Raw genomic sequence first — 19531 nt, forward strand, 5'->3', positions numbered from 1 at the left:
TTTGTAGCAAGCCTTTTCTCGCTGTGTAAAAACTACTCTCGGTTGTATCGACCGTAATTGCTTTCCATGTCAACCAAATATTTGAAAAGCAATTTTATAGCAACAAAAGATGAAGCAAAGGAAAACAAGGACAGAAATTGAAAGGCAGTCAGCACTTTTCCTGTGATTTACGTTTAATTGTGGAAATTGTGTTTTCATGCTTAGCTCAAAAGGTCGAATAAAATCGCTTTCAGATGGCTTATGTCGCCTTGGCTAATCAAAGTGAACCAGGATTGTCATGGATTGTATTATATTAAAATTTAAGACGAAGCCCAAGTCTATATATATGAAATTTACATGCGTTCCAAGATATTAACACTGTTTTTTAATTAATAATTCGTACCGAGAAAGTGCATTTACCTACTAGAAATAATCTTTGTTTTATCTATTAAGCCTCGAGCAAATTCAATTAGTACAGCCTGTTCGTCATTATATACTTCGCCTGGATTTTCTTAATTGTCAAACCCAAATATTAATAATCCGAATAATTTATCGGCAAAACTATGCGAACGCATTTATTTTTCAAAAACGCAAACGAATATAATTATGCCTAAACAGCTGAACAATTTTGTGTGATAATTTGCAAGATTAAATGGGCTGTGGGTCGTTTAATAAATCACTGTGCAAATACAGTGAATGCTCGCTAATTGCTTTCGGAATAAAGATTTCGAATTCGAATGCATGGAAATTGGCATCATACATAAAACATCATAGATCCTGACCTTAAATAAAGTATGTGAACCTACAAGAAATGACAGTCACTTACCATTGTGTCCCATATTGGTGATGATGACCCAGAAATCGATAGTCTTCTCTGGTCCCAACTCCTCGTAGTCCCACTTCTTCTTCACTCGAACAGCTCCATTTGTTTCCACCGTCACCCAGGGATTATCATCCCGGATCTTGAATGTTTCCTTATCGGTTTCCTTTTCCAACTGGAATACCGATTTTCCCTCAGTGTCCCCATCAGCTTCCGTGAACTCAATCCTCTTGGTGGGTCGCACAGCTCGCGTAACACGTCTTTTCTCTCGGTGATGTGAGTGATTGTTGATCTCATCGTGTTCCAGGTGTTGCATTATGAACGAAACTGGTTCGGCGGCCAAAAATTCCAATAGAACCTTCGCTGGTTTTGCGCTCAGCAAACTCGGGTACCTAAGATCGTGGGCTATCACCTCGATAAGAAGTTCATTTGACGTGGGCTCTCCAGCCAGCATTATTTCGCCAGTTTGGGGTACAATAATGACAACGTTACTGGGCGACTTCAGCCGGTAGGCAATCTTGTCACCATCAGCATCGGTGGCCTCGACTTTTCCCATGATTGCAAATCGCTGATATGTCACACTACTGTTGCTCTCCATATTTGCAGATTTCTGGCCAGCGATGGCGAACTTGTAGTCCAGGGACTTGAAAATCGGCCTATTGTCATTTTCATCCAACACGGTGATTTGTATTTTGGAAACTGTCTTGTCCAAACCATCGACATCTGATGCTTCCACGGAGAGATCATAGTGAGCCCGCTCCTCTCGATCCAGAGGACGGTTTGTGACCAGCCAAACACCGGATTCGTCATCGCCGTTAATCACCAAGGGCTTGGCACTTATTTGAATGTTCTTGTTGGCCTTACGTTCCTGCAGGGCGAATGCATCATCCACGTTGCCGTCAATAATGGTGTACCGAACCTTCTTGGGTGTGGCCAGTTCCTCGTCCAGGATGGAACCGCTAAAAGCCTGCATCAGGGGCACTCCCCTCACCCTGGTACCCGCCGGTTGATTCTCTCTAACTTCACCACTGGCATCGAGTAGGGAACCCGAAAATCGCAGCATATCATTGCGGTGCATCACAAACAGCTGCAGATTGTGGGTATTGGTGGCATTGGGCGTTTGCTCAACAACCACCAACTGAACCGGACGATTGACAAGCGGAGAAATATCCGCCGTGGTCATCACCACGCCATCTTCCAGTACGGTGAAGTACTTGGAGTAGTCCGTGTCCAACATGTGATAGGCAGCTGCACCAGAGTGGGAGCTACCGTTTATCTTCACAGGATGGGTTTTGAACTTTTTGATGCTGAATCCAGGATAGGTATCGTGTGGCAGGACCAAGGACATTTCGCTGTGATGCAATGACGAGGACTTTTCCACATCCCCGGGACTTCCGGCCAGCATGCGAGCCGCATTTTCCGCCGAAAGACCAGCAAATGTGGTCTCCTCTATAGCCAAAATAAATGGGAGGGATATCAAGAATATCGCGCAGGTGCATATATTAAATCGGTTGGTTATATAACGTTGCCTGAGCTGATTCAGGCAACGTCGTGCCGCCATTTTGCCGCGGCACTTTCTGTTCCTGTTTGGTATTAACACCTTTTTTGCGACTTTCCCTTTTCACTGTGCTCACTCTTCAATTGTTGACTTTACTATTAACACTTGACTTATTCATGGGTAAATTCCTTTGTCCAGTCTACCTTTTCCACTGCTGATCAATACATTTTTGTTTGTTTTCCTGTGGGAGGCGCAAACTGCAAATAAAGCGGGTAGAAACGAAAATTGATTTGTGGTTAGTGGCGGTTCTCGGTACAGGTAAATATTTATGGGCATTGTGTAAAGTTTATGGGTCATTGGAAGTGAATAATTCATAGGCCAGGTGAATACATTATATTGGTGCTGCCCTGTGAGGGTTGATCAAGTATGCAGGAAAGTTTGTTTTATTGAGGTGCATATTCGCGGGCTATAAAGTATAAATATTTGATTGAGGTATAATTAAAGAACCCTGGAAAATACTTTTATTTTATAACAGGAGGCATTCTTTTAATCACACAGCTAGCAAGTTATTAAATATTAGTATTATGTAATTATATTAAAATATATAATCAATATAATTGAAATAAATTTCTACAGCACAGCATATACTAAAGTGTTTCTTAAATCATCTTTTTCAATGCTTCGATGGTAATTAAACATTAAGACATTTGAGCACAAGGGATCCCAATTTTCGAGGCTATATCATCATCATTACATCGCTGACATCAGCTGAGCCCGAGAAAATTGTCAACTTTTCACTTTTTAATTGCTGTGTGGCGGCAGGCGAGCACCAGACTCCCAAAAGAACCCAGAAAATGTTGCACAAAGGGAAAACTTTTACATGGTAATAGTAAAAGTATTTAATATTCAAGCTATTTTGGCAGGCCGAGCGGGAAACAGGGCGAAGAATGGCAACATTGTCACAGTCTGTTCCAGTCAAGGACTTTTCCCAGGATGTGGGATTTTCGGTTGGTTTTTGATGTTCCCCCGACATGCTCTACATAACGCCCCGGCAATTGCATTGTCCTAGGCTCTAGGTAATTCCGCAGGACTCTTGCATTTCCACCCCCCGAAATATGTGCCACACATGGCCGGCCTTGAAAACTTCAATTTCATTGAGAAAATTATTTTAATTACCCCGTGTGCAACACGCCATGCCGCCGACCCTGTTCCCTTAATCCGACAATGGCACGCACCCTGTAATTTCGCTACCTAAAGTTGGGTAAGTCGGAAAAAGGTTCTTTCCCATTTAACAATTTTTCAAACAGCTGCGCAGGCGCCACTGACTTTATTGGACCGATTGCTGTACATCCCCAATGTGTTGACAATAGTTTTATTTGCTTTTTACGCGTTCCTATCAACGCGGAGGATTTCTGGTCTAACAATTCTCGGGTTGACAAGGAGTGGGGGCTATACATAGATTGCTAATGATCTTATAACTAGCCTGACTTATTATTGGGTGTGACCGGAATTCGATGACAAATGATTGCATGGCTGACTCCTAATGAGTGTTGAAAAATGAAGGTACACGTGTGTAACACTGCTAGAATTATATTATTACTGTTGAAATGAAAAATATCATTGCTTGTGAAAAGCATACCATTCTTAATGGTAAGAAATTCATGTATCGATTTCCGCCTGACTTATTCGAAATAAAACAGGGGCTCTTACTAATTTTAATCGTCCCCAAAACCCGAGTCACATATGTATAATTCTCACCTCTTTCGCTTATCTTTCTTTCGGCATCTTAATTGCAATTAGCTATGAAAATGTCTCCGGCAGCCGATTCAGATAATAAAACCAAAACTTTAGGCTGACTATCTGTGAGATCTGCTAATCAGTTGACGAAGTTGACTACCAAACAAATTATAGGAGCTGCGTGCATTTGCATAACTTGCTTCTGCCGCTAATAAACCCATAGTTTCGGGGGTAACAAGCTCGGAGATATAAGCCAAATAAATCATTTACAATTTGTATGGCAAAAAAATAAACGATTTTCTACTAGGCTTCCAACTGAATCATTTCTTGGTCTTTCCTAATTCCATTGGCGGCAGCTTTTCTGCGTGTTAAAATTCATTTAAAATGCCCCAGTCTGCGATTAATCAAAACACAGTTCTGTTTTTGTCTCTTCAAAAAAGGTTGGCTTCGTCTTTTTATTTTTCATAGTGCCACTTAATTAAAAGCGAAGATAAAATGCGATACAATATGGTGAATAAAAGCGTCCCTATGCATAGCTCTACATTTCGGCATAAATGAATATTTGATGCTGGAATTCCGTGTGTTTTATATTTACATATTCAGCAATTGGATTGATTGATGCGTCATGGCAGCCAAAGGGCACGCAGGAGAAAGAGTAAATGAAATGCATACAATGATATTTAGGTTGATGGAAATGTATCTTTCAGTTTGACATAAAGTTTAGTTAAAGTGAAATCAATCTGGCTTTCTTTCCAGCAAGCAGTGATGGCATTTCACAGAATGTTGGGACACGCCCCCACAGAGCATCACATTGGGCTTTCCCCACATTAAAGTCATTTAAAATCGATTAAATATCAATGCCAGCAGACCACCTGCCGTGTGTTAACCCGCAAAGAACTCGAGTGTGAATATGTATCTTCGAAGAGTGAGCCCAGAAATGTATTCAAGCTCAAGGCGTTGCCGGTTTATTGTTTATTAGATTTTTAACTGCTGGCAGCAGTTTTTAACAAGTTTCAGTAGCGAAGCTCGTAAAAGATCAGCGCAGCTGAATAAATTACCCACTATTGAGGCCGTCCTAAAATTTCCTGGATTGAATGCCAACCAAATGTTGGCTAACGAAGCTTTAATTGTCTACCATATATTTATTTGTCGTGGCCTTTTTCTGGCTCTTTGTCACTGGAATGGTTTATTGATTTCCCCTTTGTATATTACCCAATGGCATGCAATTAATATTCACATTTTCATATCTTATTTGCCCACTCCTCACCCGCACAAACAAAAGTGACCGTCGTATTGGATCTGACGATTTCTTTGACGCTTTCCACTCTGTTTTATTACCAAAAAGTCATTTTGGTGGGCTGTTTGTTTTGAGCATTAAGTGACGCACATTGGTAGTTGAGCTGCTCGAAATGCTTCGGTCAAATAATGGGTATTAAATGATTTTTAATGCCCAATACATTTAATGAATTAAAGGAGAAAGTATTTTCAATAGGGAAAATTGTAGTGAGTCTCGCCCGTTATTTAAAAACTGCCCTCATAATTCCCAGAATATGATTAACATTAACAACTCATTTCCCTAATCAAGGTCAAAAAACGGTGATCCTAAACTCCAAAAAATATGAAATTATACATTTTTTACCAGGAACTGCGGGCAACCCCCAGAACATTAGGCAAATGAAAAACTAAACGGGGTTCTAAACAAAAGCCAGTTCTAAATGGAACATGATGAAGGGCTCGTTCCAAACTCCTCATGTGCAAGTCCACTTTATCAAAGGCGACGAGACATATTCGGTTTGAGTTGAATTTTTTCTGTATTATTGTGGCACCAAAGCGCGTGGCACTCGACACACAACAATGGCCAACAAATCTGCCCTGCCAGGTAGAATTTTGAATGCGAATAGAATCAAAGACAGAGGGGTGAACGAACACACTTCCGATTTTCAGGACTTTCGAGGAGGGTCGAAAATCAGGTTTGTCCCTCCTCTTAATGTATCCGGCGACGGCAACAGAACGGATGACAGGACAGCAGCGAGCAAAGTGCTTCATCAAATATGGAATAGGCCATTCCGGTAGAGGAAAACGAATGGGAACGCCAACCAAAAATTGTCATCCGCATAAGAGACCCTTCTCCCCTTTTTGGGTGACAATGAAAAATTGAGCAGACAATGATTAATTGGCCCGGCGCTCGGTTGTTTTGCTATTTAAATTAAGGCCAAGCCGAAAAATAACCCATACGAGCGCAATCAAAAGATGAAAATTCCCGTGAAATCGACCGAAACTCATTAAATCGCACAGAGTCCTGCGAGTATTTATGGCCTGTCAACACTTTCGCAAGAGGACGGCGAGCGGAAAATGACTTCGGCATGCAAATATCACATTCGCTGCGGTATCTGGTCCGCAGGCTATTGTCTCAGACCGAGTCATAAATAAAGTCATTACGCACTCGTCTCTCGCGTATGTTGGTTTTCTTAAGCCCCTCTTTTTTTTTGCCATGCGCCAAAAGACGTTTGCATGCGATCCAAATATTTGCATATCACAAGAAGCGCAAACACACGGTAGCCAGGTAAGAAGAAAAACTGGAAAAATGCAGGAGTGAAGGAGTGCTGCTCACACTCCAGTTAAGAGCAACCTGATACTCCTCCTCCGATGTCTGGCAACAAATTATGTGTTAACACATGGGCATGCCTTGGTGACACGCCTCCTCGAGAACTCAAGACTGGTTGGTCAGCTGCGCTGCTAACTGGAATTAGCGATAATGATAACTCAGGTAGCTGATCACAAAACGCCCGTGAGAGTGCGGGGAATGGGCTGGGCTCAAATGATGATAGCTGCGATGCGTGGCAAGCTTAAGATGTTGGGTAACCATAGCTAAAGTGCTTGCACTGGCAAAAAACTTGAAAACTTGCAAGTACTGCCTAAAATGTATTTTATTAAATACGTATTTAAATATGAGGGAAAATGATTTATTTTTTAAAAAATAAGTCAAAAACTCAGTACTGACTAATCGAAGGCAAATAATAACATCAGATAATTAGCAGGCCCAACAGCTGGCAGAACCTAATTCCCAAAGAAAACAAATCGAATTTTCCCGTATTTACAATAGTTTGCTTCGCTGGCCAGAACAATTGGCCATTATAATGTCATTAGCTGGCACCCCAAAGGCATAAGAAAATTTCGCTTGTCCGCCTTTCTGTCGTGTAATAACAATTTTAGTCGATCAAAAGTGCCTTTGCCTTCGCATCGTTTCGAATATTGCCGAAGCTTTTAAGCAATTAAATGTAGGACCTGCAGTTTCTGCCTGCAAGGAAGAGGTAGCAAGAAGCCTTGGTCTTTGTTCCAGGAATCCACTGGGGAGAAATTAACTTTTTATGTGCCCTCCTCTGCAAACGAACGCCTGGAAGGTGTTGAATAGAGGTAACGCCTTAATTAAATTTGCAGACTTTTGTCTGGCTTTCTGTGGCTGCGAGGAATATTTTGCGTGCACAAAGCGAATTCTTCGATGTGCCATTAAATGGTAAAAAACGAAGGGGGGGATGTGGATTTGCAGGTCTTCAGACCGGCAATTGTTGATTACTTTTATTTCGAAAAGGCGATTAAGCAATTTGGTGTGCTTAAATTGATGTAGCGCTGTGCATGCAATGGATACGGCATCAATAGTTAGCCAAGGTAATACTCTACCAGAATTTTCAGAATTTAAAGGTCTGAAGTACGTTTTTAGAGCTGCATAAGCCGGCAAAGCAAATAACATTTTTGCAGCCTGATGCACGTTTCAATCCGATTTGTGTACCGAACTTTTAATACACCTATCCGCAACTTTTCCTGTTCAAGTTGGCAAACAGGCTTTCGGAAATATTTCAGCCAACGAGTAATGTTCAACAATGGAAATGAATTAAGCATGAAATGTGCCAAAAACTTATGAGTAAGGAAGCAAGCAACTGAAACACGCTCGAGCAACAAGAAGAACTGTTGGCTGGCACAATGCCAACTGCAAAATCTACAAAACCATGACAGTCTGACTAAAAAGGGGAAGTACCGCACCTCCACAGTGAAGTCCCCACCCCGCCGGCCATCCCATTCATCACCTTCCGCTGCACTTCCGGCGTCATCGCCAGCGCAAAAAGTGCAATGCACTAAAATTGAATTAAACCAAAAACAAATAGAAGCTAGAGTTGCAAAAGAGGAAAACAAAAACCAACGAAATACAAAACAAACAATGTGAAACGTAAAATGCAATCGATGAGGGGGGGAAATGAAACAAAATCAATGCAAAGGTGAGGGGAGCCTCGGTACAGTAACCGTCATAAGTGAGAGGACGTTCAACTTGGCCGATCACTGAGCGAATTGCCAATCGCAGAATGCATATTTTTACAGAATTATTAATACTTAATTTTATGTTTTTCAAAACATTAATAGGAAATTCGAAATAAAAGCTTAATTGATGCTTTTTTACTTAAGATACCTAAGTTGCTTGGTGGCAATATTCAACTCACTGCTAGATTTTATTTGTGCAACATGGGGTGGTTGCAGATGTGTGTATTTAAAAGTATGCATCAAGGTTAAATATTTGCATTGCTTTCCTGTCGCACGAATTCGCACCCGTGTATAATTGTCGTTTATTTTATGGAATCGCCTGCTCGATGTGTGTGTGTGCCACATTCCAAAGCCCAACAGCCTCGAACACTAATTAAATTGAGACACAATCCGGGGCATAAATGGGCAAATGGGGACGGCAATTAATTGGAAAGCGTTTCCAATCCGCTAAAACAATAAGAGCGTGGTGTAAATGTTTTAAAGCGTCCCAAGTGGGGATAAATACGGCAATTGGAACACCTAAATAAATATCTGATGCGAGAAAAACACCCCAGGGAATATGCGAGGCAAGGATTATGTGGTTATCGATTGAAAAGGTGTGTCCAAGGGGAAAATTTAAAATAAACAGCCTACGTTGAAGCAATGTTGTTTTAGTCAGCGCGTAAACTATCATGAAATGTGAAAAACAATAAAAAGTTGGTGTGTCAAATGAATAAATTCCAATGCAGAATTCATTGTGTGCGCTTTAGTACTTTAAAATGTGATGTTTGCGTTTACTCGGGGATCTTTATATATTTAATCTAAATTACTACAAATTACTCATGGATATTGCATTTTTTAATACATTTTTAAAATGTTCTGAGCTATTGCTTTGAGCTTGTGTAGCATTACTAAAAGAATGTAGAGATTGACCCAAACGTGTCTATCGATTTCACTGAAAGCAGTGATATTTTCGTATACTCGGGACAAAAAATTGGTTCCTTTCGATTAACTATACTCACGAATATGAAATTTTTCAGTAAATAGTTTTATATATTTTGTTTATACTTTAGTAACATTAAATACAGAAGTGTATTTTTCAACGGCTTATAGTTTTTGATTGTAGAGATAGATATCTTAAGAGATTAAGATAAACGTTTTTCACCTATCCCGAGCTGTCCATCGATTTCCGTTGTCTGGTGCTTTCCACAACTCCAATCTATATCTTTTCCCTTTCTCCATCCTTTCCCTTTGTTCCTTCACGTATTTGTGCGCAGTCACGTTGTTGCTGTCGCATATCGTCTTGTTCTCTCCTTTTGTCGCTGCTGCTGCGGCTGCCCTGAATGAATTTTACATTTTTATAGCGCCCAGTCTCGCATGTGAGTTCCCCTGGTTTCTGCATGTGAATTGTGGATCACCCCTTGTGCGCACACATCTGCATTTTTTGTATTCCTGCAGATTTGTCACAAGTATTGCCGCACACGCCACTCCGTTTCCACTTTTTTTGCCATTTGTCGTCACCACCCTCAGCTGCCCACCCCCGGAAAGTCTGTTCTATTCCGCTCATGCACTTACAGAAAAATATGTTTTTATACTTCTATAAAAACTATAAAAACTATATAAACTACGATTAAAGAGAATTTGTATCTGTAAGATAGACCTACTTTATCTTGATAGGACTTATCTGGAAAAGACCCTTATGAAATAGTTCCATTCTCTTATTATTAGTTGTATTTACTACACTTTCTAAAAGAACTAAATTTAATAATAAATTTATGAACATAATTAGTAAAGAATCTTTTTTGAGTGTGCTCCTGCTTTGTGCAATAAAAAGGATACGATGCGCGAGCGCACACACATAAATATCCCAGACACACACACTCGCACTCACACTCGCACACACGCACACACTCGCAAACGATGCCGGAACTGTTGTCAAAGGAGGAAGTGGATGGCCGCAGGGGAGGAAAACAAGAGGGGGGTTGGGGACTCATTCAGCGGACGGAGAAGAACCGCAGCAACCGGCAAAGAGGGCAATCACCCGACCCGAGACATCGGATCACAGACTGTATATGATTCCTGCTCGGGGTTGCAATTCCTATTGATTTTCCATTGTTTTTGCTGCCGCTGCTGCAGTGCGGCAAAAAGTTGCCAGAGAAGATTTAGGAGCTCTTCCCAGTTTTCGGTTAAATGCAACCCCTTCCATGGATTTCTTTCCAACTGCCACCCGCAGCTGTGGCTTCATCTCCAATTTGTTGCAAGTGCCACTTGGCAAAAAATAAACTAACCCAATGCATCCCGACATCGCATTTGACACAGTATGCAGATTAGCATCTAATGCCCCCTCAATATTTTCCGTACTATACAGAGATCTTTCTGCAGCTCTCCACTTTAGATTGATTGATTGTCAAGTGTGGTGGAGTGGGTGGTTGTTCTGACCCCGCTGGTTGCTTCGCCCGCTTCACAGTTCCGGAGCAAATGCAATTATTCAGAATACGAGTTGGTGTAAGCTTATTAGAGTTATAAGCTTAGCCCTCAGAGAGTTGAAGGATGGCAGAGTAGGCCAGATACTTGATATCTGACAGATAGGTTATTTGTTCGAGTTATGGTGGGTAAAGATCCAGGGAAATGTATTTCTTATTTTTGTTATTGGCTGATTTTACATGCATTCGTTGCTCCCGTCGGGGGATAAAATCCACAACTTGAAAAAAAGGAAGTTAGCAAATATAACGTATAACCTAACTAGAAATGAAACACATTTGATCCCATAAATATTCAGGAATATGAAACCAAACTTTACGCATATTTCTCCTTGTTCGTTGTGCAATATTACAGTTTTTTAATTTATTTGATACAACATTTTAAAATTACTCGCTGGCTCTCTGGGTGTCTGCATTTAATTGCTGTTGCCAGCTAATAAATTTTAATTGTCCTCAATTAGCAACGGAATGCAGCGGAAAATATGAGCAGCAAGAGCCAGAAGGGAAACCGGGGTTGCTACTCTTTTATGCGAAGCCTTCGCTTGCATTTAAACAAATTTTCCCTCGGTCGGAAGTTGTTTGCATTTTTTTTAATGTGGCCTGAAATTTCCATTAGAAATGACATATTCTGCCCATATTCCACTCAAACGAAGACAGTAAGGCACAATTTAAGAAGAGGCCAAGGCACACAGAATGCTGCACATTTGGCGAGGGCAAAGGGAATATTTCCAAGTGGCAACCGGACTGCCCAAGTTGACCCTTCCTCCGCCTCTCAGTCATCGTCATCATCATAAGTCTCACACATGCTGCTCACATGTTCTGGACGAGACGAATGCATTAAGCAGAAATTTCATTCATAAAGATTTCATTTCATTTCGTTTTCACCCGGACTCAAAGAGACCACAAGGCGTTGGCCTGGACCAGCAAAAATAAGTGCAAGAAGAGCCCGAACCGTAGGAGATTTATTGCACAGGGGCGTAGGTAGCGCCTTTCGAGAGGGTCATAAAAACCAGATGGAATGGCCAGGGTTAACACAAGTATTAACTTATATTTAATTTATTAACTAATACGTATGGTTTCTCAAGCTTATTTAGTAACTATGCAGGGTAATACATATTAAACAGAGAATGCATAGATACTTGAAACGGGTAACGGAAGAATTCAAACTCAGTTTCCTCATAAAGGCAAAAGCTACACCCAAGTCTGACCATCCCCTTAACTGAGCCCCTGTGAGGAGCATCTCAAAGGAGGCAGCCTCAAATTAAAATTCGAGCAGCGTCAACAAAAATATAATAAATGGGAAATTGTTTAAATATTTGCCACACACGAATGCGAGGCATGCAAATTCATTGAGCGCTTGAAATTCTCAATTTAGCAATTCGCTTTGCTGCAACTCAAAGAATGCAAACATGGGGCATCAAGATAATTATTATTGTTGTGTACCTTGAATTTTGCAGAGGACGTGCTTTACGGACGCCTTTTCTTCTGGGACTTGTCGCTTGGCTGGAAAATTGCACCGAACGGAAATTGAGGCTGAAATTAATAATTCGAGACCTTTTGCTATGGCAGCTGTCGGAAAAAGTGCCGAAAAAAATTAATTGAAAATGCTCCACGCAAAGGAAGTTGCCAATCTTGGATCTTTCTTTGTTTTTACTCTTTCTTGTTACTTTGCATAAGCTGAAGTCGTTGTTTTGCTTTCAATTTGACCGCAAAGCAATCTCAATCAATCTCAATAGTTATTGACCAGCCAGGCGGCCCCCCGCCGAATTTCCACTGTATCCACCTACCTAAGACTCCAATATTTCACGTGCTCTTTTCGCTTCTCGCGCCGCCGTCGCCATCGATCAATGAATCTTCGACGGCGGCGCGTTCCGACCGCAATAAGTCAAATACGAGGCCAGCGAGCTTCATTATGTTCAAAAGCCCAACCGCAGAAGGGAGCCAACCTCTTCGGGCCAATATAGCCACAGCCACTACAAAAGACATAGCATCGCAGCAACAACGACGACTCGTCTCGGCCCCAAAAAGGCAAGAACAATGCAGCGCAGATAAGTCAATTATATTGACTTGGCCAAGAACTCAACTCGGAGGGGCTGCCTGTCTGGGGCTTTTAAGGTGGCAAGCAGCTTTTTGCTGCTCCTCTCACAATTCCCACAGTCGAAAGTCAACGTCGCCGTCTCAGCGTCTTCAGATACTTTTTGCCTTTGGCCTGAACCAAGGCGATAACATCAACGCCGTCAATGGCAAAGTGGCAAGCAGTGGGCTAAAATCGTTCGAATGCGCTTTTTTGATTTTCAATAAAGCAAGTTTTGTTTAAAATATTATATGAGTTTCTTGTGAGCAGTAAAAAAAAAAGCGAACTTATAAGTGTTTTATAAATAAATAAATATTTAAAAGCACGTCAATGACCGGATTCACTTTTACCTTTTAGCCCACGGTTCGATAATTCCATTGAACCGCCTTTGCCACACTTTGCTCACAAAATATCTTTTGACCAGACGGTGTTTTATTATTTTCCCGACTGGCACGTAGATTTATACTCATATTTATTTTTTTCCTGTTATTTAATTTTTTCTGAATTGTGTAGCATCTTCGGCCGCTTTCAGTTTTTGGTCTTGGGTCTTTCCGTTGGAACGTCAAGAGTGTAGACGCCATTTACTGATTACATTATTGCTCGCAAATTGCTAGATTATAGTTTGCTTGTTGCTGCAAATTATTGCTGCTATTATTGACTGACAAATTATAGTGATTAGTTTTTCATCTTTTTCAATAAAATGGAAATACTCAAGTGTGGGCAATTTCGCGCTTAATATGTGAGAAAGGTTCGTTGAAGGGAGATTGAAATTGGATTTGGCAGTAAAATTGTTGCAACAGCTGGAGCACTAAATACAATCAGAAAAATATTGAAATTTCAATGGAATACCATTCCATTATAAAAACAAGTTTATTACGAGAGAATCACACTATTATAAGCATTTTTTATTTTTCCAACAACTAATACCACTTTTCCATATAATATCTGACAGATAGAGTATCTCATGGCTGTTCCCAGAGTATCTAATGCTTTTGATTTGCACTTTGTTACTTTTTTCCTACCCATCGCGACAAAGCAAACATGAAAGCAGAGACCAGGAAACCGGCAAGAAGTTCGCAGTAAAAGCAAAGTGCCGAGGAACAAGTGCAGTCCACATGGCGGCAATCGCTCTTGGATTCTCTCAGAGTTTCCGGAGAGCTGGCTGAAAATCTGCAAAGCCCAGAGAGAGTTTTCACACTCTCTCCACTTCTCTCTGCGAAAAACCAACCCCCCGTCGAAATACAACACTCACTGTGCAGAGTCCTGCCAATTTTCCTACTGGGAAACTATGCTGGAGTACTACGAGTTCGTATTTTTGCTGATAAGCGGCCGCCGCTGTTTTCCTTTTTCCGTTTTGTGGGGGGCAGAAGGGGCTGAACATAATTGTAGCTCCGGCGGAGAGAGGGGAACAAGGATTCGATCGATTTTTCATGCTCCCCAAAAAACAGAGCGGGAGCTCGGGCCAAAAAGAAACTGCTGCATACGCACAGGGGCAAAAGAGCTTCTCGGGCTGGGGCTCCTCTCTCTCTGTATTGGTGTGCTGCTGCTGTGAGTGTGTGTGTGGTGGCGTGTATGTATATGTCTAAGGTGTGTTAACCTCAACTGCTCCAGCACACACACAGCCCAGCAATGAATCCAAAATCCAAAGGGATTCTTTAAAAAAACGCTAAAAAAATGTATATTTTCATTTGCAAACGCCTTTCTCTTTATGATTAAAATGGTTATCTTATTTTTTCCGACGCCTCCAGCAATTTCACTGATTTGCGTACAAATTGACAGACAACACATTTCCACTCATTTCATGTTTGACACGAGATTTTCTTATATAAAAACGGTATATTTATAGAAAACTTTTCTTAGACCTTTGCTTACTTTAAGTTCTTTGCGACTTTTTCCAATTTCCTTTTCCGTTACGCTTCGCTATAAACTTCAGCTTCTAATCCCAGTTATTGATTTTATCGAGTGCTTGTGTTTTTACAACTATAATCTCTTTCGGGACTGAATACCCGGTTAGTTTCACGTATTATTTGGTTTTAGTTTCCATCAACACTTTTGCACTGACACACACACTTGGATATATCTTATATATATATTTCTTATTCCTTTTCGCATTTGTTGTATATCCTTTGTTAAATTTCCTTTTATTCAGATTTATGGGGGGAAGCAAAGAATTTTGTATTAGCTCTCTTAATGGGCTTTTTTCCAAATTTATTTAAATTATTTTCGCTGTGCCCATTTCGCACACACGCACACACATGCACTGTAACACGCGACGCGAGACACGCACACAGACACAGCAAACGTATAGAATTTTTCACTGCGCCTATGTATTCGAGGGGTGGTGGGCGGTAGCTATGCTATGTGCTATATTGGTGTGTGTCTCTGTATATCCTTTGGCGCGGACCGAACCGAAAATCAAAAGACTGGAGACACCGCCGTCGTTGTCGTCCTTCCACGAGCAACTCAATCGACACAATGAGCCCAGAGCATATTGGAAAAGTCCTCAGAGCGCGATGTCTAGGCCAACCGAGTTTTCCACCACCGAAAAGCATGTGAAAGCAGCTCTGCAGAGAGCACAAATTCTCCTGTTTAGTGAGTGGGCGCAGAGAGAGAGAGGGAGAGAAAGTTGTTTCACAGCGGAGAGGGAAAATGGTTGAAAACCCAACAGAGAGCAGGGAAAACAGCGGAACATTCTCCACAAGGAGAACTCTCAGTGTGACTCTACCGAATCATATGTTTTGCATCCCATCGAAAACTCTGCGCCTACAGATTCCATCTCCTCCACAACCGCAGTTGGAACTTCCTGGCTTCCTACGTTTCGTTTATAGCTAACCTCTGGACCAACTTTTCCCCGCCTCTCTCCTTTTTCCGACCCATGGCCAATAGGTGTTGCTGTTTATATGTATTTGTGTAATATCCTGTAGTTTCATGAGTTTCCGTTACACTCCCTACGTGCGTATTGTTTTTTTTTTTACACATTTACTAGGATATTTTTTCGGCAAGCGATGCTCGGACTTAATAAGTTTGCGGGTATGGTTTTTGTAAACTTTATAAGGGTTTTGTAGTGTAAAGTAATTTGAGTGGGAGGCTTAAAAGCATGAGAAGGCTATTTAGCAGCTTACAGGCAGATGTGAAGTAGGCGATTAAGCTGGATTTGTACATAGATGCTAAGTGAAAAACTGCCGCAGAAGTTGAAAAAGTTTTCGGGGATTTGTATAATTTGGTTATGATTGCCTAATATATATAACAAAAATATCATAAGGATAAGTCTTTTTAACTCTATATATTCGCTTTATATTTAAGAGCTAGAATGGGATTATGCATGCAGATTTTAGTGATTTGCAAAACAAAACATTATTAGTGTTATACCAATTTAACCGATGTTAAGGTAATTTCAGTTTTATATTCCTTTGTTTTCTATACGAAAACTATGACAAGCTGAATCGGGTACCGTATCAAATCAAATTCATTCTTCCGCTCAACTGTTTCCGAAAATTTCCGCCCACTTCCCCTGAAACTCGCGACACACCCAAATTTAAGGAGCCAACATAAAAATAAAGTCATCTAGAGTAAATCAAAACGGCATGGAGCAAATGCAAGGCAAGAGTCATAAATACTCATTTTGCATGAATGAGAAAATAAAATGAAATTTGCATTTGACTGCACACTACGGCGACGAAATTATTTGCCAGCAATATACGGTTATTTAAGGTTGCGCCCGACAGTTATGCACACAATAAACGCCCTGAAGTTCGTAAAGAAAGCAACAGGAAGTTGGCCAAAAGCGAAGAAAACAAAAAATATTCAAGAAAAACAAAAAACTTAAGAAGGAGGAAGGAAGCACGCAAAATGCGCGCCATATGATCGTGGGGGAAAGGGGGAAGCCCTGAGAGCCGCGAAATGGGAACACGTCAAGTGGGAAATGTGGGAAAAACGAAGAAGTGCCCCCGAAAATGGCCTTTTCGGTCTTGGAGAGTCTGCGTTGTTTACAACTCACGCACACAGCGACAGTCTCACACACACACACAAATGCAAGGCAGGGACCTCACGTTACCGTTACGCGCTTCCAATCGGAATTAAATTTCACACAAAAGCCGGAGCTACAATTTCAAAACACACCGAACGCGAAGCCAGCAAACGGAATTCTGAGTGGAACCTTTGAGATATTTTATCCAAGGAGCGGTCGCGGAACGCAGCGGAAACGGAACACAGCCCCTACCAAAACGAGAGAGAAGGTGCGAGAGAGCGAGACAGAGAAGGGGTGCACAATTTTGCAGACATTTGGCAATTGCATTTCTTGGGCTGGGGAGGCTAGGATGGGGATAACGAAACCCCGGTGGTCCCCACGAATATCTGTAATTAAGCAGCCAGTAATGCGTAAAACGGGGTGGGGTGAAAAGTGCGGAAAATGGGCGGGAAAACTGGGCGAACAGGGCAGCACAAGCAAAAGGGGTTGGGCCAGTTTTAATTTCAAATTCAAAAAGAAGGCCAATTAATTAGGCAGGAGGGTCGGATTTAAAGCGACTACTGGAAGAGCCCGAAAAGATGGCGAGGTGATGACGCTGGTGATTTTGTTGACGATGCCGTTGACAGGTGGCCCGGGCGGGTGGAAAATGGGCTTAAGTCTCAGTGGCTGGATACTTTACACGAAATGTGCGTTAAAAGTTTGGATCCAAGTGCGGGAAAAGCTTGTTTTCGACGGAATCCCAAACAACTGTTTGGGTTTTCCAAAAGGGGGGAATGCCAGAAAAAAGTCAACTTGGCCGTGTTTTATTTCAAAGAATTTTATTCAATCACTGTTTGCTTCTATAGGAATAAGAAATCTATTGACATGAAAGAATGCTATTTAATAACCACCTTTTCCTCAAGTTCTTCCAGCAATCTGTCTTGAAGTTACTTAACTTTTCATGTTTTTGTAAGAGTTTAAGGGGCCAAAAATACTTTCAATGGATTAGCAAAATGTTTCTGGTCATAAATCCCCGTCTAGACACTTTTGGATTTTTTCCAAGCCAAAAAACTTGCCAGCCCTCTCTCTAAACAATACATTCATTGTGGACCCAGCGTGGTACCCATCAACTTTTAATTTTGTTTCATTTTTTCGCAATTTCTTTTTATTTTGTGTATTCATATTTAGAGGCGCTATGCATTCGCTGAATATTTTCAACAAATTTCATATTCATAGCGCGTTGAGTTGTTTTTATCGGAGGGATGGCAAACAACGCAAACAACAAATCTAACCGAAAATGTTTACATTGAAGGGGGATTTTTCGCCACTCTTGCTGCGTTCCTTGGGCATAATTTCACTCATTAAAATTCCATAAATCGAGGCGAAAAGCGGCAACAACGTATAATTGCTTTTCACTCCTGATTGCATCGCGTGCTCGATAAGAATTGATTGGATTGCATCGGATTGAAAGCGAGTCGCATCTCACCTCGCGCCAATTAAAAGGTTCTCAAGTTGTCTCGTGTCTCTGGCGTTTCGAGGGATATCATCCCCAGCTCCCTACATCCTGCTTTTTGCCTGTCCCAACATTTGGCCACACATTGCCGGCACATGTTTGCTTTATGAGTTATTCCCCTGGAAATTTTTTGAAAAACAAAGATGAGCATATGGGCAGCAAAAGTGAGACGCCCTCGCCCTCATAAAAGGTTCAATTTCGGTTGGATCAGTTGACCTCTCGACGGGAATGGAAACGGGGATTGTAAAATGACAAGGGCCACGCATGCGCACACGCTCTGGCTTTTTTTTTAATTTTTATTGTTTTGACTCTATCAGAAAGTGCTTAATCCCGCTCATCCATATGGGAAACATGTCCGGGTGTGTAATGATGATGACATTATTGGCTGTGCCGCGACCAGCATCTTTTTGTGCGGTTGCGGCTTTAAATGTAATTATAGGGCCTGGGATCAGGAACCCCAAAATAAAAACAGAACCCAAGCTCAGTGATCAATGCCGCAGTAGTTTGTCTTTCGTCAACATCTGCCACTTCGCTTCTCCATTCGCCTCCACTCGTAGTGCAACAATTTCAGTTTTAAGTCGCACTGTTGTGACATTTGCTTCATTTGTCAGCGCTTCATTAGTCACCAAAGGACCTGCCCGGACGCTCCCTGACACTCGATATGTGTCCATATCAACGAATTTGTCCCTAATTTATGTTCTTTCAACGACACCTAAGGGAAGAGGCAATTAGATCGCGTGGGATACTACAAAAAATTCATATCGAACTCATCGAAGGGGATGAATTTCTATAGGGACTACATATTGGAAAGTTAGAGATAAAACTTTGAAATGCGGGAAATATATTAAGGCTATATAAGCGTGGAAGTGAAGAGGATTATATATTAAGAGCACATAGAGGATATTATATGGTTTATTTTAGAAGGTTACCGCATATTGATTAGTTTAATGCATATTAAAAGATCTGTTTATCCCCCAACATTCTCGAGTAATGCATTGTTTTCAACATTTTGCTGCAACTCACTTGTCATTCTGTGTGGCTTCAGCCTTTCAACTTTGCATTAAAACATTTATCTTCATTTTGCGCAAACAACTCACAGCCGCATTATCCCCCGTACTTTGTGCTCGCCCATGAGGGGTGAGCCTGTTACCAGTTGAGACACATTTCTGACCAGTCCAACGGTGGCGGCTGACA

At 41.3% G+C, this 19531-nt stretch overlaps 1 protein-coding gene across 10 annotated transcripts in view; it reads right to left on the reverse strand.

Moving 5' to 3' along the window:
• LOC117150771 (neural-cadherin) overlaps nucleotides 1-19531 on the reverse strand; it is a 122562-nt gene that overhangs the window by 81988 nt on the left and 21043 nt on the right. For 4 of the 10 annotated variants that reach the window (XM_033317813.1, XM_033317807.1, XM_033317815.1 and 1 more), the window contains exons 1-3: nucleotides 16933-17013; nucleotides 14751-15016; nucleotides 806-2554 (exon numbers count right to left, since the gene is read on the reverse strand). In XM_033317813.1, the coding sequence (XP_033173704.1) occupies nucleotides 806-2360 (1555 nt within the window). In that variant the 5' untranslated portion in view covers nucleotides 2361-2554; nucleotides 14751-15016; nucleotides 16933-17013. Of the gene's footprint in view, nucleotides 1-805; nucleotides 2555-14750; nucleotides 15335-16932; nucleotides 17014-19531 lie in introns of those variants that run through there. The other 6 variants (XM_033317816.1, XM_033317817.1, XM_033317811.1 and 3 more) reach the window with 4 other exon arrangements.

This window comes from Drosophila mauritiana, chromosome 2L, assembly GCF_004382145.1.
Source record: "Drosophila mauritiana strain mau12 chromosome 2L, ASM438214v1, whole genome shotgun sequence".
In the NCBI taxonomy this organism is placed as follows: Eukaryota; Metazoa; Arthropoda; class Insecta; order Diptera; family Drosophilidae; genus Drosophila; species Drosophila mauritiana.